Source organism: Zootoca vivipara, chromosome 2 (genome assembly GCF_963506605.1).
Source record: "Zootoca vivipara chromosome 2, rZooViv1.1, whole genome shotgun sequence".
In the NCBI taxonomy this organism is placed as follows: Eukaryota; Metazoa; Chordata; class Lepidosauria; order Squamata; family Lacertidae; genus Zootoca; species Zootoca vivipara.
In genome coordinates, this window is record NC_083277.1 from 15,502,236 (window position 1) to 15,526,296 (window position 24,061).

At 43.9% G+C, this 24,061-nt stretch overlaps 1 protein-coding gene across 8 annotated transcripts in view; it reads right to left on the reverse strand.

Moving 5' to 3' along the window:
- LOC118081057 (C-type lectin domain family 2 member D) overlaps positions 1 to 24,061 on the reverse strand; it is a 73,508-nt gene that overhangs the window by 12,926 nt on the left and 36,521 nt on the right. Inside the window, exons 1-3 of one of the 8 annotated variants that reach the window (XM_060271195.1) lie at positions 18,966 to 18,989; positions 5,638 to 6,165; positions 2,035 to 2,145 (exon numbers count right to left, since the gene is read on the reverse strand). In XM_060271195.1, coding sequence (XP_060127178.1) covers positions 2,035 to 2,145; positions 5,638 to 5,788 — 262 coding nt within the window. In that variant the 5' untranslated portion in view covers positions 5,789 to 6,165; positions 18,966 to 18,989. The other 7 variants (XM_060271190.1, XM_060271189.1, XM_060271191.1 and 4 more) reach the window with 7 other exon arrangements.

Genomic DNA, 24,061 nt, shown 5'->3' on the forward strand with positions numbered 1-24,061 from the left:
TATTCCATCATGAAATAAAGATTAGTTTTTTAATTATGTAGAATAAGGCTGTATATGTTTAATTTTTTTGGGGGGGAAATCTATTAATCCATTCACAATGTCTTGCTCTTCCAGAGGTTTTTGTAAGATTATTGGGCAGTTTTCTCTGCCTACAAGATATTATCACAGATGCTTGGTTTACTTTTGCAGTTCTCAAAACTGAATTTGACTCAGCAGAGATCACATGCCTCTTCTTCACAGCAAAAATGTTATAACATGAACAGAGTTGAGTAAAAGACCTTAATCCTATTGTTTTACAAACAACCCCCCCCCCAAGATACACACAAATTAATTAAGCAGGGAGTAAAACAAGGAAAGCAAACTTTTTAAAAGTGCACAAAAGCCAATGAGCCTCCAAAAAACACACTCACCTCACCTCAGAGCATTACCCCCCCAACAGATACACACAAACCAGAAGGGTAGCAATGAAGACTCTGAATCTGCATTCCACTCCCTCCCCCAACAACCAAACTAATCTCAGCCTGCAGGGACTGAGTCTGTGTTATCTCCGATCTCTGCTATCTGCTACAGGAGGGAGGCACAACAACAGCTGTTCCTTTGAACGTGCAGGGAGAAGCAAGCGGAGTGAAGAAAAGCCTCAAAGCAAAGAGGGAAACGGCTCCCGCTCGCTTTGAGGCTTTTCTCTGCAAGGAGGCAAGGTCTTCCCAGTCCCTGGCCAGCAGGGGGAGGGACTTGGAGCTGCTTACTTTGAAATCCGGGAGTTTTAAGGGATATAAAAAATCCGTGGCAGCACCAGGAATGGCTTGGGAATATGCCGAAAAACGGGATACTTGGCAGCTATGGCTCCAGATGTTGTTGGACCAGGGCTCTCTTAAGCCTATCCAGCGCCGTGGTGCAAAGATCCCTCCGGCGGCGCCCCCCCATTACCCAGAGTTGCTGACCTTTTTTAAGGGGGGGGACCCCAAAGTAAGTTGTACGCCGCTTTCTCCCCTGCTCCATTTTATCCTCACAGCGCCACTGTGAGGTAGGTCAGGCTGAGAGGGAGCGATTGGCCCGGGTAGCGGCAGTGACAGCAGCAGCAGTGGGCGGGCGTGGAAGGGCGCAGCAGCAGAGCCATCCCGGCTGGCGGAGCCTCCCCGATGAGGCTCGGAGGCAGGAGGAGGAGGCGATTGGCGGCCAGCCGGGTGTGCAGTGATCAGCCTTCCTCTCTCCCTGGTGTGCGCGCCCCGCCTGGGAGGCGGGCGTGATCCCCGGCGGGCGCCCCTTCTCTCGGCTCTGCAATTGGTCGCCGGAGCTCTTCTCCAGCCTTTTCCTGCCACTCCGCAGAACTGGAGAAGGGTGCGCGCCCGGCCTTAGTCGCCCATTCCGCGGCCCTGCTGGGTGAAGTTGCACAGCTCTCCCACTTGCTGGGGCAGAGCTGTCTTTCCCACTGGGTTTGCTGGGGCGCCCCTGAGCGCCCAGCGCCCTGGTGCAACGCACCAGTAAACCCAATGGGAAGGACGCCTCTGTGTTGGACTACAACTCCCATCATCCCTGACCATTGGCTATCATATATCCATGGCGATATACAATCCAAAATGGCAGGGACGCCTATAGACAGGGGCATCACTACTGCTTACTTTGGTGGTTCAGGGAGGCAGCAAGGTTGGGGCAGCGTGGGTGCTGCTGGAGCCATTCTGGCACCACTGCTGTGGGGTTCAAACCACTCCACACAGACCCGGTAAGCAACGACAATGCTTCTGCCAGGAGGCCAGCATCATCCCAGCACACCAGCTGCTCTTGCAAGAAGGGCATCAGATTGCAGGAGGTGGTTTGAATCACTTGAAATTTAACCATGTGGGGACATATTGGTTTATTATTAGAGTACAAGAAGGCTACATTGACTGAATGTGGGTCCCCATCCATAACTGCTTCCAGGCTCCCTCAAGTGAACACCAATAAAGCTATTCAAGCTGCTGAGGAGAGGAGAGTTGTGAGAGCAGGTGGCCTGTAGAGAACCTGGCAGAAGCTACAGCAAAATGGCTCTTCACTTACCTGATAAAAGAATGCTGAGGATGATGATGATAAGGATCAGAATGGCATTAACCACCAAGCTCACGGTTAGTGCACTAAAAGGAAGTTTCTCTTTTCCTTTATTGCTCAGACCTGCAGAGGGAAATAAAGTGTTAATGTTTCCTTGGTTTCAACAAGATGCTGGGCGGGCAAGTCCTTTATAGACTTGTTGGCATAAGAAAAGGTCTTAAAGAGATGCCTGGAAGTCAGAAGTGAAGATGCCTGACGTACTTCTGCTGGAAGAGCCTTTCACAGCTTGAACTGGTGGCGCTAAATGCCCAACTTCTACCTGAGGTCACTTGGACTTCTGAGACATGGAGGCAACCAGATGTGCTCCTGTGGATGATCTTAGTGATGAAGCTGATATATAAGGGCTCGGGTGGCCCTTAAGGTATCCAGTGTGGTGTAATGGTTAAGAGCGGTAGACTCGTATCTGGGGAACCGGGTTCGTGTCTCCGCTCCTCCACATGTAGCTGCTGGGTGACCTTGGGCTAGTCACACTTCTTTTTTTTTTTTTTAATGTTTAATGTCACACTTCTTTGAAGTCTCTCAGCCCCACTCACCTCACAGAGTGTTTGTTGTGGGGGAGGAAGGGAAAGGAGATTGTGAGCCGCTTTGAGACTCCTTAAGGGGAGTGATAAAGCGGGATATCAAATCCAAACTCTTCTTCTGGGCTTTATATATGTAGACCTTGGATCTGGCTTAGCAATGTACACACATCCATTGCAAACATTTTAGCAGAAGTGCCACATGCTGCCAACCGTCTGCCTCCATCAGAGGTCTAGGCATTCTGCAAAATATGGAGCTTCACAGCTAGGCTGGAGGGCAGCCCCACATACAGTATTGTAGTAATCCAGTTTCTATGTCAAAAAGTAAGGACTTTAAGAGCAAAAGTTGAAGGGACTGCAGGAACTGAATGGAATGTGATACATGCCAAATGCCACATAGGCAATGCAGGAAGATACCTGTAGAGGGCAGCACAACCCATTGTGTGAATCAACAACAACAACAACAACAACAACAACAACATCAACAACAAAACAACAACAACAACAATTTATTATTTGTACCCCGCCAATCTGGCTGGGTTTCCCCAGCCACCCTGGGTGGCTTCCAACAAATTAAAAGTACATTAAAATATCACACATTAAAAGCTTCCCTGAACAGGGAATTAACTGTTAGCCAATGTATGTACGCATGTGCAAGGAGGGAAATTTGAAATTTAACTGTTTGTATACCCCAGGCTGAGCACTTGCTCTTTTAGAGGGATTGTAATCCCATCCAGAACAGGTAAGTAGCCTATCTCCTGGCAATGCAGCTGTTGGAACATCTGTCCTGCTACGATGGACACCCAGAAGTTATGCTTGTCAGTGTAAATTGCCTAATCGTGGCAGCCTTGTTAAATCCACTGGCTGCAAAGACTGTTACCAGAAAACAGAGCCATTCAAGGTAGCTGCAGTGTCATATACTACTATCTTATAACTGTGTACACAGGTCTTTGGAGCAGGGGTGACCTGAAGCCCCCCAGACGTTGCTGGACTCTTAACCCCCATCAGGCCTAGCCATCACTGCTAGTGGTCATAAGTAATAGGAATTGTAGTCCAACAACATCTAGCAGGTCACAGTTACCCAGTGCCGGATTTATGTATAAGTTAAACAAGCTATAGTTTACGGCCCCAATATCTTAAGCCCCCCCCCAAAAAAAAATTAAAGGAAAAAACCCCTGGATGTACATTTCCAAGATATAAGATAAAAACAAATAAAATAAAACCTACATACAGAAACAGTGTTTTGTGTTGTGTTACATCCTATGATGTAAGTAATGAGCCCCGTCTGCTAGCCTGCTCCCTAAAATGTCACTGGTTTGCTCATTTCTGTATCAATTCTTTTGATAAAATACATATTTTGTTATGTGAAATGGCTTTAGATACCTATTAGGTCCATAAATTACCATATAGCATATATTCAACACAAAAAACAGCGACAATTTGTTGTTGACAAAGGACAGCTGGACATATAAAGGGCCCCATTACCTTCAGTAGCTTAGGGCCTCATCAAACCAAAATCCGGCCCTGCAGTTACCCATCCCTTTTAGAGCCTCTGAATTGCCCTCAAAACAGAAGTTGAAAGTTTTTGTTGCTGGCAGCATGAAAGTGACAGAAGGGAATCTCTGTCTATGTAGAAACATAATGGGATATTTTGTTCATGTTGGATATTATGTGTGTGTGAGTGAGAATCATTTGTTCCAGAAACAGAAAAGAACAGAGAAGAAGTTTCAAGAAGCAGCAGAAGGCTGAGATTGTTTTGTCTGTGCAAGGACATTTTGTGTGGGAACTGTTCTTTGGATTTTAGTTTTAATTATAAAACAAACCATTAAGGGAATACAGTTTGAGCTCTTGCACATTTCTGTATGACATAAGAGTTGGTTCCAACACATCACGGGTAGGTCCATTAATGTGCAAAACAAAATGCGTTAAAATGAATTGTTCAACCAAACAACATTTTCCTGTGCTAGAAGAAGCTTTATTCATTCAATACAGGATAGTGAATTTTCAAGCTTGCCTCACCCAAATAAGTCAAAATAGCAGTTCTAGTTCACGGACCAGGATTAGCAGATGTACTAAGGTTGCTATATTATGTAATTACATGCTGAGGATGGAACAACTGACAGTTAAAGTGGTTCATCAGCAATATGCAGCTCTGAGTGTCTGCTTTCAGCAGATAATTTTTTTTCAGTTAATGCCATGTCACCATCATGCAAACATGTCAACACTTGGTTGGTCAGATTGGGTTCATGGAAGAAAGAGCAACCAATATGTTTCGAAAGATATGTTCTGAAATAATGTTGCATAACGCAAAGTTGTGAAGTCAGTCGAGCAGGGGTTCTCTGCCAGGGGATTTGCACAGTATCGTTGGTTTCTCGATTTGCTGAGAATTTTATATATATATATATATATTTTAAAAAGTATAAATCACCCACTCAAATATACAGGTAAATGTCAGTATGTACTCTACTGTAATGTATACCATTCAACCCAATCAGATGGGCATCATATAACAACCACCACCACAACAACAACATCAACAACAACAACATGCTGTGGACCATACGCCTGCATTTGCAGATTTCTGGTCTCTTCGCTTATCAGTCTGTGTGCAGCAGGAATGGGGACCATGTGGTCCTCCAGATGTTTTTGGTCTACATTGGCCAAGCTGGCAGGGAGTGATGGGAGGGAGTTGGAATCCAGCAACATCTGGTGAGCCACAAGCTCTCCATTCTTGGTGTACACAGAAGATGAACTGGAAGAACAGCCAGGAACCTCTCTGCTCAAGGACAGCCTCACAACCTTATCCTTATGCATGCCTGTGTAAGGATTGTTCCATCTGAGAGAGGAACTAAGAAGAGCCTGAGAAGCCTTCCTCAATTTTCACACAAGTGTCTATGTACCCATCCTTTTCCAATGGCTTTTAATTGCCTGAACAAATTAAGAGTCTCCATGAATTTGATTAGTTGGCCTGCATTCTGCAGCTCTCATCCCAGCAGCAAATCCATAACTCATACCTTTCTCATTAGAACTCACTTACCATATGGGAAATGGCTCAGTTTCTGAGAGAAGACTCCTCTTGCTTGTTTCGTGCTTCCATTATGTATGAATCCACAACTTCCCCCATTCTCTGCTGCATGTGGATTCATAGCGAGTTTTTGCTCTGCGATTTCAATTTCAGAGAAACCCATCTTTTCTTTCTCCCAGGAGGATTCACAGACCTCACAGTAAATGCTACCCAGCTCTAGTTACACTGAGTTTTGCAATTTCTTGATATATGTTCAAAGCAGATCACTGGATTACAGATTCAAGCACAGTTTGGCTAGGTGATGTGGTGAGAAAATACCCTTTTTAAATACCACTTAATTGTGTGCTTTAATCGGATACTTTGTCCAGCCAAGCTGTACTTAATATGTTTTTCACTTCCCTGTATTGTCTTTGTGACTCCTTTTATTCCCAATGAAACGAAAGCCTCTTCAGTGTCTGAAGCGTCAATTCTGTGCTTTTGCCAGAAAAAAATTCATCACAGCATCAGTTTTTGCCATAGCATCAATGTCCCAAAATTCCTCTGTGGAGACAAAATTACAGAGCAGAGAAATGAATTATCTCTTCTTGAAGTCTTTAAAAGGTGCAGTTTTGCTTCCATACTAGTATAGTCTCTCCCCCCCCCCAAAAAAGCCCTAATGGTGGTTTTACATATACTAATTTATAGAGCTGGAAAATTCATTTATGAAATATTGCTTCTTTTTGTCTAAAAGATTACAGTAATGTTTCTACATCTACTTGATGAAATGGAAAGCATTGAGAAAAGTGAAAGGGAGGAGCCCTTGAGATAGCTGAAGATGGCTATTGTATTATATTCCCCCCCCCCAGTCTCCTCCTACCCAGCTTCTCCTCCTCATAAGCTTGGTTTCCAAGCCTTATGAGGAAATGTTGCTCTCCTCTGCACACGTTCCAGTTTGTCAACATCCTCCTTAAATTGCAATGTCCGGCAATGCAATGTAACAGTTGGTTACTTGGAGTCATTATTTCAGTCACAAGAGGAAAACCTGTTTTCCCCTTTTCCCCTTCCTTTGCAATCTGACCATTTCAGCTCTTTGGGATTGAGGGTTGGGAAATTCTACACTTTAAAGCCTATCTGGTTGCCTAGCATCTATGCCACCTTCTTAGAAACTAACTGTGCTTTCTCTGTCTCAGTAAACTCTTGGTAGGAAAGGGGGTGGGTGGGTCTGCTTCCTCCTGCAGACTGTCAAGAGTCAGAGCCTGTCTTTCTTCCATCTCCTTTGTAGCTTGACTCCGCCACACTCCTGACCCATACTTAAGGGGCCATGACCAAGATTTTAACCCTTGCTGGATCTAGGAATCAGCAGGGTCTCAGGCATGCAGGCTAACCCCCCCCCCCCCAATTTCCTCCGCTAAACTTGGGAAACTACTATGCAAATATAGGACTGCCCCACTGGACTGACATTGAGAAAAAGTGAAAGAGAGCAGCCTCTGAGATATTTGAAGGGGGCTATCGTATTCTCCCCTCAGTCTCCTCTTTCCCAGGCTAAACATACCCAGCTCCTCCTCCTCATAAAGCTTGGTTTCCAAGCCTTATGAGGAAAGGTCTCTCTCCTCTGTACACGTTCCAGCTTGTCAACATCCTCCTGAAATGGTGGTGCCCAGAAATGGACACGGTACTCCAGGTGAGGTCTGACCCACTTTAATAAATGTGTCTGGCAAAAAACCCTCTGAATGGACCTGCCTAAAATTTGGCAAGCTTAATCCAGAGAGGCTCATATTTCTGCAAATTTCTCCCACTTTTCTCTGAAGCCTGAACAACAGTATAGCCATTTTTAGATTCCCTATTACAGGGATGTCCAAGAAGTCGATTACGATCTACTGGTAGATCCCTGGGAGGTTTTGGTATATCGCAGTTGATCGCTGGGTCCCTTTCCTCAGCGTTGGTAAAATATAATCCGGCTCCTGCTCCATGGCCCACCCTCCATTGTTGCATGATGTGCAGAACGGAATACAGTACGGAGTACTCCCTAGAGGTTATGCTTTGCTTGAAGTCTCAAAGTTTGGGGCTGTCCTGCTCCCTAAAAAAAAGCTCAACAACTTTGACCTGAACCCCCCCAAAAGGGGGCATATCACTGCCAGTTTTTAATTATGTGAGTTGATCGCAGTCTCTTGGGAGTTTGCCACCCCTGCCCTATTATATTGAATGAGGGGGTGAGAACTTTGGGTTGTATTCCTAGCAGTGTTAGGAGAATGTTCTGACAGCACAAGGAACATTCTCCCCCACCTCCCTCATGCCCCCCAAATGTAGTCTAGGGGTTTCCCCAAACAAACAAAGCAGTCCTATTATTTTAGAAATGTTTTTCTTCTGCCCTCAGTTCTTCCTCCTCCCCTCCTCCTTTCCCCACTCTCCCTCTCCCCATCTCACCCTCTCACCCTTCCTCCTCTCCTTCTCTTTCCCCCAATCTACCTCCCCATCTCACCCTCTCCCTTTCCTCCCCCTCCCAATATTTCTCCCTCCCCCAATACATCTGAAGGCAGCCCTGTTCAGGGAGGCTTTTAATGTTTAGTAGATTATTGTGTTTTATTCTTCTGTTGGAAGCCGCCCAGAGTGGCTAAGGAGACCCGGCCAGATGGGCGGGGTATAAATAATATATTATTATTATTATTATTATTATTATTATTATTATTATTATTATAGAATTCTTTTTACCTTCTGGCAGAATCAATCTAGCAGCTATGTTCTGCAGTGCAGGAATAAATATCTGCTGCTGACCAAGCCCACAAGAAGCAAAACAGAAAGAGTTTTCAAAGCGATTGGTTCCTGCTATTTATCTCCTCTTCCCCCCTCCCCCACTTCCTCGTTATCGCCTGTGAAACCCAAGTCAACAGTTTCTGACTCCAGCTCCTCCCAGCCTTTAATCTAATGTCACCTCCTCCCAGCCTGACTCTAGAGATGGTTTCAATTGCATAAGCTCTTCTGCCTTGCTTCAGAGAACAGTGCAACCCTCTCAGAGGCTGAAGGCATTCTTGGGCACCAAGTGTAAAAGAATTATTTAAAATCAACCCCACATACAATCGACTATATGTTGGCTGATAGCGAATTGCTAACAAAAATAGTTCACAGACTGGGGACCATTTCCCTTTGCACCTGCAGGTGTCTCTTAAAAACGAGTCACCCTTCCAGAGAACAGTATACCCTGCACAGGGCCACCTTAAGCTTATCTGGCGCCGTGGGGCAAGAATCCCTCCGGCACCCCCCACCCACCCCCACATTTCCCTCTGGGCAGGCAGGAGCTGGAGGGCAGCTCCTCCGGCGGGAAGGAAGCTCCGGGCACGGCACGGCACGGCACGGCATGGTGGAGGTGGGCAGGGCGGTGAGGGCAGGGCTGTAGGCAGGGTTGGAGGGCGGTTCCTCTGGCAGAGAGGCAGCTCTGGGCGCGGCGCGGCATGGCGGAGGCAGACAAGGGTGGCGAGCTGATGCCAGGAGGCGCCACGCCATGCCCAGCCTCCGCCTCTTCCCTGGTGCCCTCCAGAACTTGGTGCCATGGTTCCCCGCACCACTAGCCTCTATGGTTAAGACGCCCCTGACCTTGCAGAGATCATTGCTTTAGAGCAGGGGTCCCCAAACTAAGGCCCGGGGGCCGGATGCGGCCCAATCACCTTCTAAATCTGGCCCCGGAAGGTCCGGGAATCAGCATGTTTTTACATGAGTAGAATGTGTCCTATTATTTAAAAGCATCTCTGGGTTATTTGTGGGGCCTGTCTGGTGTTTTTACATGAGTAGAATGTGTCCTTTTATTTAAAATGCGTCTCTCGGTTATTTGTGCGGCATAGGAATTAGTTCATTTTTTCCCCAAAATATAACCCGGCCCCCCACAAGGTCTGAGGGACAGTGGACCGGCCCCCTGCTGAAAAAGTTTGCTGACCCCTGCTTTAGAGCGACCAGGCTGCTAAGTCAAATGGACCCCCGCACTTGACTCCAAACTGAAGGAGATTCTAACCTCTGAAAAACTCCATACAATTTTAATAGGTTCTGGGAATAATCCTAGGCTTGAGGACCCAATTTCTGATTATGAGAGCCTGCTCCAACAATTAAAACCCCATCTTTTTAATACCACAGAGAAAAGGCCAACCAAAGCAATAACATCAAATAAACCCTGGCTCGATCACACCTGTTTTGAGGCCAAGAGAGCCCTGCAAAATGCCCACAAAGCCGCCCTGACAGCCGAAAATTCTGTCAGACAGCAAGCCTACCTTGCCGTCCGTGCCCTAAAAAAAGAATACAAAGACCCAATAATCCACCAAAAGAACGCCTATCCCAGAAAATGTTGGTTGGAATAAATTAGGGTGGCAAAAGCAAAAGATCTGCGACCAGTTCCAGTCAGGCTGGCAGATAGCAGTCCTGAACACCCTTCAGAAACTGGGTTTTGCCCCTCAAGCCCTTCTAAGTCTGGGGCTGAGCCAAGCAAAAGCTATGGTTAGGCAAAGAATCATAGACACTGAGAGACAACAGGACTGCTCAAGGTGCCCCGACTGTAAAACTGGAGAAATGGATAGATATATAGCTGCACCAGCAGCATATCTCTTCTTTCTCGTATCCAAAAATGCAAGAAGGGTTTTTACACTTGCCAGAAGCTCGGCTCTGCCCTCGCCGGTCCTGGAAGGATCCTTTAAAAAAGTCCTATATGCTCAGAGATTGTTCATTGGGGGATATACCGGTAGCAAGCCCAGAGCACTTATTTTTTAGATGTCCCTTTTATGAAGAGGCACATAGTGAGACCATTGATCCCCTGCTGGTGAGGCTTGCTGACCTCTCGGAAAAGCAAAAATTTGACCTTTTCCTGTTAGGCAAAGATCATAAGATGACTCGGATGGTCACCAGATTCTGTGTACAGATCTGTAGGCGCAGACCATCCCCCGATTCAAACTAGCTCGATAAGAAAATCCCCAAACTCGGTTCCATGGGTGATTCTGGGTCATTTCTCTGTGGTAGCTTATCTTAAAGTTTTTAAGTGTCTATACACTTAATTTACTATTGTTCAATGTTTTAAATGTTTGTTTTCCTTCTGGGATTGTACCCCCTAGTGTGTTTTATAAGCTGGTCTCCGACTGTAATAAATTATCTATCTAACTCCACAAACAAAGAGCAGAATGTCCCAAATGGGAATGTGGTCACCCTCAATGTGCAGAAGGAGAAACAGCTGCTGTAGTCCTGGTGCCAGTTGGCAACTTGGCTATTGCTGAGTTGGAGACTAACAAAATAACAGGCTTACTTGAAGCAAAGTAGGTATTATAGTACAGTAAAAGAAAATTTAAAGTGTTACAGTGGCAGGAAAATGCCTGTGGAAAGTTGAAAAGAGCATTGGTTTCTATAATTTTATGGAGCCTCTTGAGGGAGGAATGCAAAAGACAATGAGATTTAAAAAGTAATGAAAGATCTTGATATTTTGGAGGCAGCTGCGACAGACCCCTCCTCTGACTCTCAGATTCCCCCTGTTGCTTTTTATTTCTCTGTGTCGAAGAGCAGGACTCTCTTAAACTCCCACCCCACCAGTACTTCGAGGTCCGCCTAAAATAGCAATCTTCCCTTCCACTTAAGGTCTTTTAACAACAAGGGTACACCTATCCAGCTACCGTGGCCAGTTACAGGCTTCGCTCTGAGTTACTAGGAATAAAGCTCCTTTTTGCCTTCAGTCCAGGGCTTCTCTCATTTAGGGTCCCACCCTGTTACTGTTACCTCAGCACACAGGGCAACAATGTGGCACTCCTGAGCTTCTCGTCCCTTCACCCCTCTTTCGTGTAACTCGAGGACCTGACTTATCACCCTGTAAGTCCTAGTGTCCCTTTCTTCAAGTTCATCACCTTTTGAGCCCGCCCGCCTTGCTGGATCAAACAGTCGACGACATTTCTTTGCACAACAAGAACAAGATTTCAGTATTGCTTTTGTTTACAATATCATATCTTCATTCACTGGAATAAGAGTAATTCCAACTCAAATCTCTTCTAGTCACCACTGTATCCTGGCCCCACACCTTCTAACTTCCAGTCACCAGTCTCTCCCGTCCTCTTCTCCTGACCAACGGCTGCTCCCTCCTTTTAAAGTGCGGAATGTCCCGCCTTTCAGCAGCCAACTGTCACTCTAACGGAGTGAGTGTAACTTAACTCTTAACACCCTGGAGCTATTCCCAAGCCCTTAAACTAAGCCCAATCCGTCACAGCAGCCAATGCAAGGTCTCACAAAAGATGGCAAGCGTTTAGGTGCCCAAAATCTGTTTCATAAAAAATGGTTAAATAGCAGAATGCAGTAAGAATTCATTATTTTTTGAAAGTAACAAACCTAACCTACTCATTTACAGGAGAGTCCCTGTTTCTGCCTCCTGTAACCTGGGAAACATACAATTCATACAACAAAGACCACCACTGCCAACCACAAATGAACAATCACACCCTAGGCCAACCCCAACCTCTCTCACCACCAAAGGAACACAAGCAAACAACAGAAAACCTGCACAAGCAACACTGACAACAAACCCTACATATATTAAGTAAAATAGAAACATCGCCACCTGACACACACACACACCACCTTCCCTCCGTCCACCTCTTTCCCCCTTTTTTCTTCCCAATGTCTCAACAAACAAAACTGATTTGTAAAAATGATACATGGAAAAAATACGAGAGAGAGACATTGCACATACTTTGTAAATCAAGAAACCTTTAATAAAAAAACATTAAAAGAAATTGATAAAAAAACAAACCACAACCCTAATTTAAAACACACAAAAGGAAAAACACTAAAGCAGGTTATAGTTACCCCAACTTTCTAAGCGACTGGTAGGCTTATCTACACAAGAATGTTCTTAGCTGGCGCCAAACTTGTTTATTCAGACCTGTTGTCAGCAGCTGCAACCGATTGTCTGGAACTGCAGTTAGTCGGTTTGAAACCAACAGGGCAGGGCAGAACTAAAATGGCTGGTAGTTCCTTCCTTGCCTCTCCTTTCATTGGTCCTTTTGCCTTCCCCTGTGGCTTGGCACAAAGACTGTTATTTTTAAAAAATGGTTAGTTTCTCTAGTAGGGCTGTTTCCCATACAACTCCAAGCCCACTCCTGATAGGTCCCTCCAACAAAGACTGTTATTTTATAATAATAAAAAAATCTCTTTACTTGCAGCAAGCCAGATATTTGATCTGGGAAGGAACAGTTCCTTGCCAAAATCAGATATGAAAATGAGAGAGTTTCAGAAAACAAAACAAAAAGCAAGCAAGCAAACATCCAACCCCACCTACAGAACACACACACACTTATGTTACAGAAAACTCTGAATTTCTGTTTAAACATTTTAGTATTGTTGCAGGCTGCCCCAATCTCTGAGCGGAATGGGATTCTAAGGGGTCCAGGCGCTTACCCAGAATTCAGTTTCTTCTGAATGAGGAACAGTGGAGACTCTGGTGTCTTTATGATATCTCGTTTATTTACACGGATATACAACCTGAGCCAATGATGGAGGGGCTCCCATCATTAACACCCCAAGAAGGACCTGCTTCTCCCACAGCCACTGCAACCCCAGAGTCGTCCATGACTGGACCTAACGGTCAGGGGTCCCTTTACCTTTACTATGCAAGTACTGTGCAAACAAAGTTGTTGACAGAAAGGGCGAGAGTCCACAGTATGATAACATTTCACCCTGAACCACCCACTGGTGTGGATGGAAAACATTGGTATACCTATGAATTGTTTTGACCAAAAAGAGAAATCTACATCTGCAGCAGATCACCCCCATTTGGAAGCACCCATCTTCATTGGTCTGCACATTCAACCCCAAACTGGGAATCTTTACAGCTGACATCATGAGTGTAATATTAATCATATATTTGCTTTTACACATAAAGCAAAAGAGGACAATGGAGGCTAGTGAAGAACAATTATCTGCCATTTTTCTGCCATCCCCTCCCCACCCATTTGCACCTGTGCAGAGCAAGGTTCTTTCTAGGGCTGGGCGATGGAACACTTTGGTGAGGCAGCTGCATGCAGGACAGGCTGTTTTCTCTCCTAGAGGTCCCTGCACCCCCTTTGGCAAATGGATCTCCTCTATGCACATCAAACTGTTCTTTAAGCTATACTGTGATAGACTATGATGAGTGGAGGGAACTGGGCAATGTTCTCTGGAACAGTATCTGAGCAACAATCAATCAGAAAAGCCACACCAGATTGGAGGAAGGGGACAAAGGCCTCTATTCCCCTCACAGTCTGAAGGTGAGCTGACAAGGTTGAACATTATGAGAACATGGAAGATGGTAAAAGTTAAACATTGACATGCTCTGTGCAGTGGTGCAATAAGGAGATTATTGCCTTTGGACTTGAAGGTCTTAATGGCACACCAACTCTTATTTTATTTTTTATTTTTCTATTAAAAATACTTTATTGAAAATTTAAATTAAATTAAAACAAACAAATCAAGCAAATTAAACAAATCAAAACAAAACATACCTAACAAAGCATACAAATCAAAATTATACACATAAACATACAATCAAATAAACATAATCAACAAATTCCTCATTATCAATTCGTATAGGCAATACTCTAACTAACTTATCTCTAAGTTGTTGATTCTCTTAACCTATTTTTATATAAAGCTAATAAATCAAATTAAATCACTCTACACACATCAATATTACTCATCTCCAATCACTTGTCGTCCTCTTGGATTATTAGAATATTTTTCCTTTACTGCTTTCCAATATCTCTTATCCCTATATTCTGCACTTTATTTCACATATTGCTCCTATATTATGATATTTTTCAGTACGGAATGTTAGAGATAGATCCAAGACTTCAATGTGGGGCATTGTTTTCTCATATATTCACCAAATTTTTTCCATCTTTGGTAAAATTTTTGGTTGCTGCGTCCTCTAATTGAATCTGTTAATTTAGCCACTCTTTAGCTAAAATTTAGCTAAAAACCTTCTCTTGCCACTCTTTGATTTTTGGTACCTCTTGCTTCTTCCAATATGTTGCAATCAATATTCTTGCGGCAACAGTTGCATAAAGAAATAATTTCTCATCCTGATTCCATCATCCATTATCCCCAATAAGAAGGATTCAGGATTTTTCTTTATATTATATTTCAGAATTTTTTTAATTTCTTCAAAAACCTGATTCCATTTTTTTTTAATTTCCCCACAATGCCACCACATATGCATGAATGTCCCCTCCTCTTTCCGACATTTCCAGCAAAAAATATCTTTCATTTTGTACATTTTATGTATTTTAATTGGTGTTATATACCATTTGTAGAACTTTTTGATCATATTTTCTCTAATCCCTTTTGCCTCCATGAATTTACAAGATTCCTTCCATAATTTTTCCCATTGTTTTAATTGTATAGTTTTCCCCAAATCAATTGCCCACTTGACCATCATCTCCTTTACCATTTCGTCTTTTACCTCCCATTCCAGCAAAAGATTATACATGTTGGAAATAATTTTACTGTTGTTTTGTACTAAATGTGTTTCCAATAAAGAGGGTTCATCTAGAAAACCTTTTTGTATTTTGTCTTTACGGTATTAAATTTACTACTTATTTGATGATATTGGATCCAGACCGTCAAATGGTGTTTTATATCATTATATTCCTTTATTCTAAACTTCCCTTCTTTTTGTTCTATTAAATATTTATACTTCCCCCATTTCCCATCTGAATTCACCTTTTTCACTCTCATAATTTCAACAGGGGACAGCCATTTGGTTTTTTTTTTGTTCCAGTAGTCTTTTGTGCTTTCCCCATATTTCTAAAAGAGATTTTTAAATAATATGATTATTGAACCCTTTGTGCACCTTTACTTTATCTTCCTCCAGGTAGGCATGCCAGCCAAATTTATTTCCGTAACCCTCCAGATCCAACAATTCGTGATTTTCTAACGTAATCCACTCCTTCAACCATAAGAAACCTGCAGCGTCATGGTACAAATTCAAATCAGGCAGTGCCAAGCCTCCCCTGTTTTTTATATCGATTAATAATTTATATTTAATCCTTGCAGGTTTATAATTCCATATAAATTTTGTGATATCTTTTTTTCCATTGCTTGAAAATACCAGTTCCTGATCCCAATATTGGTAGCATCTGAAATAAAAAGAACATTTTAGGGAGAACATGCATTATAATAGTTGCAATTCTCCCTAGTACAGTAGTGATAATTTTAGCCTATTCCAAATATCTAGGTCCTTCTTTATTTCTTTCCACATATTAATATAATTGTCCTTAAATAATTTGTATTATTTGTGATCCAAATTCCTAAATATTTCATTTTATTTAACACTTTTAACCCTACCTCCTTCTGACACCAACTCTTAAATGACAATGTGTACTAACCACAGTGATACCTCTGGTTAAGAACTTAATTCGTTCTGGAGGACCGTTCCTAACCTGAAATTGTTCTTAACCTGAGGTACCACTTTAGCTAATGGGGCCTCCCGCTGCCGTCGGCACGCAATTTCTGTTCTCATCCTGAGGCAAAGTTCTTAACCTGAGGTACTATTTCTGGGTTAGCGGAGTCTGTAAATCTGAAGCGTTTGTAACCAGAGGTACCACTGTACTGTACTATCATATCACTTTTGCTTCTGCTCATTCTGCTTGACTTCTGCCCCAACAGGGAACAAACAGCCTAAAGTTCAGTTTGGTCAGGAGCCTGAAAAAGCTGTTTTGAACTCATAAATCTTAGCAAATATAAATATGACCAGTAAACATCAAGCTTTTAACCCAAGGTACACTTTAAATCAATACAAAACGCTACAGTTTTTCCATGCAGGAAACTCTCCAGGACCCTCATAAGAATACTTTGCAGTGTTTTTGCTTGAGTAGCACCTGAGTAGTTATTCCGGCTCAGCACTGCCCTGAAGAGGTGAAACACAGTGGGTAGAATTTGGTATGTGTCAAGGTGATTATTCCATCAGCACAAACATTTTCAGATGGATCCCCCCCAAAAAATATGGAAATATCTCCTATCTCCTCCCCCATGCACAATGTTCTAGGTGTTCTCTTGACTCTCCAGAGCTGATTTGGAGGGGGGGAGGCATGGGGTACATGCGGAAGGAAAATGCCTATTTTTAAAAGAAGGGACATAAGTCCCTTCCCTTGCTCCTTAAATTGGCTGAGGAAAGTTGAAAAGAGCATTAGTTAAAAGTAATGAAAGATCTTGATATTTTGGAGGCAGCCGATGCAAGTCTCACAAAAGATGGCGAGTGTTTAGGTGCCCAAAATCTGCTCCATAAAAAATGGCTAAGTAGCAGGATGCAGTAAGAATTCATTATTTATTAAAAAGTAACAAACCTAACATATTCATTTACAGGAGAGTCTCTGCCTTCCCCAACCTGGGAATCGTAATTCATACACAACCCTAATTTAAAACATACAAAAGTAAAAATATTAAATCAAATTATAATTACCTCAACTTTCTAAGCAACTGGTAGGCTTATGTACACAATAATGTTTTTAGCTAGCACCAAACCTGTTTATACAGACCTATTGTCAGCAGCTGCTGTTAAACCCGATTTTCTCGAACTGCTGTTAGCTGGTTTGAAGGCAACAGGGCAAGTCAGAACTAAAAGGAGTTCTCCCCACCCACAAAGAGAACTGTCCCTACAGCAATCAATCAGTCATCTATTTACCTCACAGTCTGAAGGTGAGCTGATGAGGTTGAACATTAACAATAACAGTGGTGCAATTAGGAGATTAGGAGAAGGTCAAACAGTTAGGAGAAGGTCGAACAGTGGTGCAATTAGGAGATTATTGCCTTTGGACTTGAAGGTCTTAATGGGACACCTACTCTTAAATGGCAATGTGTACTAACTACTATCTTATCACAGGTAGCAGGGCCCTGGCGCCCCGCACCACCAGGGGCGCACCTAGAGCCGGCCCTGACAGGTAGGTAGAAGTGTGCATGCACACGAAAGTGTCAGGAGTATGGGCAGGAGTCAGCCTCTGGGGCCTGTAGTGCTCTGCAGGACTGGGGCCTGCCTCAGCTTGTGCTGGAGAAGCTAGGAGTGGCCACTCAGGTGAGGCCACTTGATAACTCACTGCACCTGGTGGCAAGAGCTGGGAGGGATAAAAGCTCAGCATTTCCCTTCAGCTCTTTGCCACAGCAACGCGATCCCTGCCTTGTTGCATCTGGCCTCCTGTTCCTTGAGCCTTCGCCTTGCTCCTTGGTCCTCGACCCTTGGACCTTTTGCCTTGCTCCTCAACCCTTGGACCTTCTTCTTGCCGATGCCTTGCTCCTTGACCTTCAGACCTTCGCCTTCGTGACTCCTTGCTCCTCGACCTTCAGACCTTTGCCTTTGTGACACCCTGCTTCCCGACCTTCGGTTCTTTGACCCTGCGACTTCCTGCTGCTTGACCCGCAGCCCCACGCCACCTGGACTCCCGTTCCTGCTTCCACTCTGCCATCTTGCCTCTGGTCCTGACGTCCTGAGTCGGGACTGCTACCTCCTGCCAACCAGACCGTGACAGAAAGCTCATACCAATGACAAACTTAGCTGGTCTCTAAGGTGCTGCTGGAAGGAATTATTATATTTTGTTTCTACTCTCTTATCACTTCTGCTACTGCTCATTCTGCTGAGTGGGATCCTTGACTTCTGCCTCAACATGGAACAAACAGCCTAAAGACCAACTTGGCCAGGAGCCTGAAAACGTGTTTTGAACTCATTAATCTTGGCAAATATTTCACCAGTAATCAAGCTTTGAATCCAAAATACACTTTAAGTTAGTACAAAACTGCTAGTGTTTTTCCCTGCAGGAGACTCTCTGGGAAACTCATAAGCAGTGCTTTTTTTCCTTGGGGGACCCAGGGGTACGCATACCCCTAAACTTTTTGTGAATCTATGTTTGGCCTCATTGAGGGGCAGCATTTCAATATGAGTAGGAAAGTGAGAGTACCCTTGCACATTTTTTAAAGAAGCAAAGCATTGCTCATAAGCATACTTAAAAGGTAAAGTACCCCTGACAGTCAAGACCAGTTGCAAACAACTCTGGGGTTGTGGTGCTCATCTCGCTTTACTGGCTGAGGGAGACGATGTTTGTCCGCAGACAGTTTTTCAGGGTCATGTGGCCAGTATGACTAAGCCACTTCTGGTGAAACCAGAGCAGCACACGGAAACACCGTTTACCTTCCCGCCAGAGCGGTACCTATTTGTCTACTCGCATTTTGACATGATTTCGAACTGCTAGGTGGGCAGGAGCTGGAACCAAGCAACGGGAGCTCACCCCATCATGGGTATTCAAACCGGCGACCTTCCGATCAGCAAGCCCAAGGCTCAATGGTTTAGAGTAGACCAAAGCGCCACCCGCATCCCTCATAATCATACTTACTCAGCAGCATTTTTGCTTGAGTAGCACCTGAGTAGTTATTTCGGCTCAGCACTGCCCTGAAAGGGTGAAACACAGTGGGTAGAAATTGGTATGTGTCAAGGTGATCATTCCATCAGCACAAACATATTCAGATGGATCCCCCCCCCCAATATGGAAATATCTCCTCTCTCCTCTCTCCTCCCCCATGCACAATGTTCAAGGTGTTCTCTTGACTCCCCAGAGCTGATTTGGAAGGGGGGGGGAGGCATGGGGTACATGCGGAAGGAAAATGCCTATTTTTAAAAGAAGTCCCTTCCCTTGCTCCTCAAATTGGCTGAGACCTCTCTGCAGCAGTGACACTCAACTCTGCTACTTTCTGGGCAATTTGTTTTTATTTAACGACAACCAAATTGGGGTGTTTCCATACCCTCCAACATTTCTCCAATGAAAATGGGGACAGCCCATTCCATAATGATAAATTTAATATTTATACCCCACACATCTTACTGAGTTGCCCCAGCAACTCTGGGCAGCTCCCAACATACATAAAACATAATGAAACATTAAACTTTTTTTTTTTTTTAAAAAAAAAACCCTTCCCTATACAGAATTCCCTTCAGATGGCTCAGGATAACTCCATACCCTCCAACATTTCTCCAATGAAAATGGGGACATCCTAAGGAAAAGCGAGGCATTCTGGGATCCAATCAGAAACTGTGACAGTTTCTCTAAATCAGGAATGAACCTGGAAAATAGGGACACTTGGAGGGTCTGGGTTTCACAGGCCACCAGAAATCACCTTGGATTGGGTGGGCCACCGATTAGACGCCCCACTTCATGGGATTGCACCATTTTTCATTCCTTCAGTAGCACCTTAAAGACCAACTAAGTTTTTATTTTGGTATGAGCTTTCGTGTGCATGCACACTTCTTCAGATCTGAAGAAGTGTGCATGCACACGAAAGCTCATACCAAAATAAAAACTTAGTTGGTCTTTAAGGTGCTACTGAAGGAATTTTTTTATTTTACTTCGATCCAGACCAACACGGCTACCTACCTGTAACCAGAACCATTTTTCATGTTTTTTTTCTGCAAGGCAGGTCCAATGGTTTATGAAGAAGTTGGCATAAGTTGTTCTTCCTCAGAAGGGAAACAATGAATAAATGGAGGAAATTTGACTCATTCTATATTAGTAAGAAGGAACAGAAGTTTACATAAAATGAGTAAGGAGATGGTGATGGGTGGGGGTTATTGAGTTGTTCTTTTTTATTTTGATTATATATTCTGTGTTTTTATATCGTGGTTTTAACCTGTGAACTGCCCTGAGACCTGCAGATAGAGTGCGGTACACAAATTTAATTAATTTATCCAGGAACCACCTGGTTCTGGGAAACACCAAATTCCAGCTCTCCAAGAGTTTCAAGATGGACCTCCTACCCCTCTGCTTCCTTTCTCCATTCAAAGATGGCTTTTCTTCTCATAGGACAACATCCTGTCTTAGTGACACCTGCCTTGTGGAACACCCTCCCGTCAGATGTCAAGGAAATAAACCACTTTCTGACTTTTAGAAGGCATCTGAAGGCAGCCCTGTTTAGGGAAGTTTTTAATGTTTGATCTTTTATTGTGTTTTTAGTATTCTGTTGGGAGCCGCCCAGAGTGGCTGGGAGGAACCCAGCCAGATGGGTGGGGTATAAATAAAAAGTTATTATTATTTATTATTATTTTCAGACATAGGTTAGGGGTGTCCTAGGTCCAGGATTTCCTGGACATGTCTTCTTTTTGTGTGGGGGGGCATACCATATATATATAGAGAGGGGTTCTTTTGAGGGGCACGCACATGCCACTTAAGGGTGGGAGAGGGCAGGCGCTCTTCAGGGCCTGCCACTCTCTACCCCCTTCACGCACCGCCTGGAAGTGCCACAACAAGGGACTGCAACACCACCACCCCGCCAGTGCCACCACCCCGCCACCAGCACCAAACCACCAAAGTGCCCGGCCTGTGCCATTTCTGCCAAGGCAGTGGAGGCCATGCCGTACCGCTTCTCCCGACACTCCTGGAGGGCTTTGAAGGAGGATGACTGGAGAAAGGTAGGTTAGGTGGGGCAGGGAGGGGGCGGGGGACAGAGATGAGGGATGGTTGGGGGGGGGAGGGTGCCCCGAATGCGTCTGGGTTTTTGCAGCTCCGAATATGGGAGCCCTAACATAGGTCTCTCGACACCTGCAATCCAAGCCCAGGAAGGAAATCGCACATCATTTTGCATGAACTGGTTCTGAAATCATGCTTCTATTTTCATCCTTCTCTTTCAGCTGGGCTGAGCAGATTATATGCACCACCTGGAGTACATCAATATCAGTTCTGATCTCTTTGTTGTCAGACATCTGTTTAATGTTGAGGTGGGTAGTCTTGCCAACGTTAATATGGAACCATAACGCAGCTTTGTATCAATACACTCAGTTTGTTAATGCTTCATATGTAGACACAGGAGAGAATGAATACGCAACCAAGCCTCCCCCAACCCCATGTTGCTGGGAGAGATAATGAAGGGAAAATATTACACACCCCTCCTGATTCTCATCACTGTGTGATAATGATACCACCATCTAGTAATACTGAGAAACCAGTCTTATAACTGATTACAATAAGCAGGACTAGTTTTTCAGCAGCCTTATGAACGCATTGTGTATTTTTTAATCCATAATGTGATTTTGTTTTTTTATAATATTTTTTATTAGTTTTCAATTACAGTCCAATAATAGCCTCATTATAACAATACCAATTTATAATACAATGATTAATACTAATCGTTCAAACTTGGCACAAAGACTGTAATTTTATAAACATCTCTAACGTCTATTCTTTGTTGCCTTTTCTCCAAAAAAACAAAAACAAAATCGCTATGTGAAAATTACGTAGAAATTCTGTCTGTTCTCTGGCACCATCCGATGTTGCATGTTTACAACACATTCAAAGCGTTTTTTGACTAGTGTAGCTGAGTCCTTGGTCTCTGTTTCCTCTGAGGCAAGGCTTTATCACCCTTCGTTTCCTTGGCTTTTTTCCCGGCAGACAGCTCCTTAAATATAATCTGTGGAAGATATGTGAGACTACAAAACTCTTAGCATTTTTGTATAGCCTAATTTCCAGCCTGTCTCAGCCTACGAGATGTAGTCTGTGTTCCAAGATACAAGATATAAGTTTAATATGCATTTAATGGCATGGTTTGAGTGCATTGAATTTAACATGCTATGCAGAGTGGTTTTCATTAAGCAGGTGGTTTAATTACAGCAAATTCAGCGAGGAAAATTCAGGTGTCTCCATTTGAGCATTCAGGTAAATTTATGGCTCATCCTGGAAACTCATTCAGAGATGTCTCCTCAGGAAAGTGTGACCTGAGAACTCACCAAAAAGCTCCATGATGATGAATAAGCAAGATGCGTGCAGAGGATTTCTCTCTGAAACCAGAGAGAGGACAGTTATTGAACTGTATTAAGGGCTTATAGGAGATGGGGTGACTTTGCTTGCTGTTTAAGAGCAATGTGTTACTTGGTGTTTAGTAACGTTTATTTGTAACTAACCAAAACTGCTTTCAGTAATCTGTATATATATAAGGGTCTGACACTTCCGTTTCCAGTGTATCTGAAGAAGTGTGCATGCACACGAAAGCTCATACCAAAATAAAAACTTAGTTGGTCTTTAAGGTGCTACTGAAGGAATTTTTTTATTTCGCTTTCAGTAAGGCTTTGAAATGCATTCTTGTAATGGAGAGCAAATTCATTTCTACTTTGCAGGAGGTCAGGATCAGGGACTCCATTTGCAACAACTCTGATAGTCTGCATTCTCTCTTTATACACACTGAAAGACCAGTTGTCACAAAACAGGTGAACGGGATTGTGCCTCCATATTTTGCTTCTCATCTAGGGTGCCAGCTCCTGGGGGCCAAACCCGATGTCCTGACGTCATGCATGCATATGCTGGGACACTGTGTGTGTGTGTGTGTGTGTGTGTGTGTGTGTGTGGTCACATGCATGACGTTGCCCTCCATTGCCCTTGCAAGCTGCCACCTCTGCTTCTCATCTTGGGATCTATAAGAATCTCTCTCCCCTGAACCTCCACTGCCCAAGGAGATGTCTGAATAAAGGAAATTTGGCTCAGGGTAGGCTATCCATTCTGAAGGAAATCAGCCCTGAGTGCTCACTGGAAGGACAGACCCTGAAGCTGAGGCTCCAATACTTTGGCCACCTCATGGGAGGGGAAGACTCCCTGGAAAAGACCCTGAAGTTGGAAAAGATGGAGGGCACAAGGAGAAGGGGACACAGAGGATGAGATGGTTGGACAGTGTCTGACCAAACTGTGGGGGGCAGTGGAAGACAGGAGTGCCTGGCGTGCTCTGGTCCATGGGGTCACAAAGAGTCGGACACAACTAAACGACTAAACAACAACAGGCACTGATGCTGGGAAGAACTTGCAGCCAGGGCCGGAATTAGGTTTGATGAGGCCCTAAGCTACTGAAGGTAATGGGGCCCTTTATATGTCCAACTGTCCTTTGTCAACAACAAATTGTTGCTGTTTTTTATGTTGAATATATGCTATATCAGGCATCCCCAAACTTCGGCACTCCAGATGTTTTTGACTACAATTCCCATCATCCCTGACCACTGGTCCTCTTAGCTAGGGATCATGGGAGTTGTAGGCCAAAACATCTGGAGGGCCGCAGTTTGGGGATGCCTGTGCTATATGGTAATTTATGTTGAATATATGTTATATGGTAATTTATGGACCTTATAGGTATCTAAGCCATTTGCACATGTTGTCCTGCAACCAGTCTATGCAGAATGTAGGCACCCTATATATAGTGTTGTAAAAATTTGCAGAGCTACACGGTCCTAGAATTAAGTGGATCCTTGACCCAGGAAGAGTCCAGGTATCCTGGCAGGCAGACGAAGTTTGAGCGTCTCCTGCCTACCAAATAACAGAGGCCAAACCAGGACGTACGAAGCAAGGTACTTTATTAATTAAATAATAAAGCTATTGCAATAGCGATCCGTCCACACAAGCAAGTTGAAGTGAAGGGACCCCGAACAAAGGAAGCTTCACAAATTTATAGGTTTCATTTCCAATAG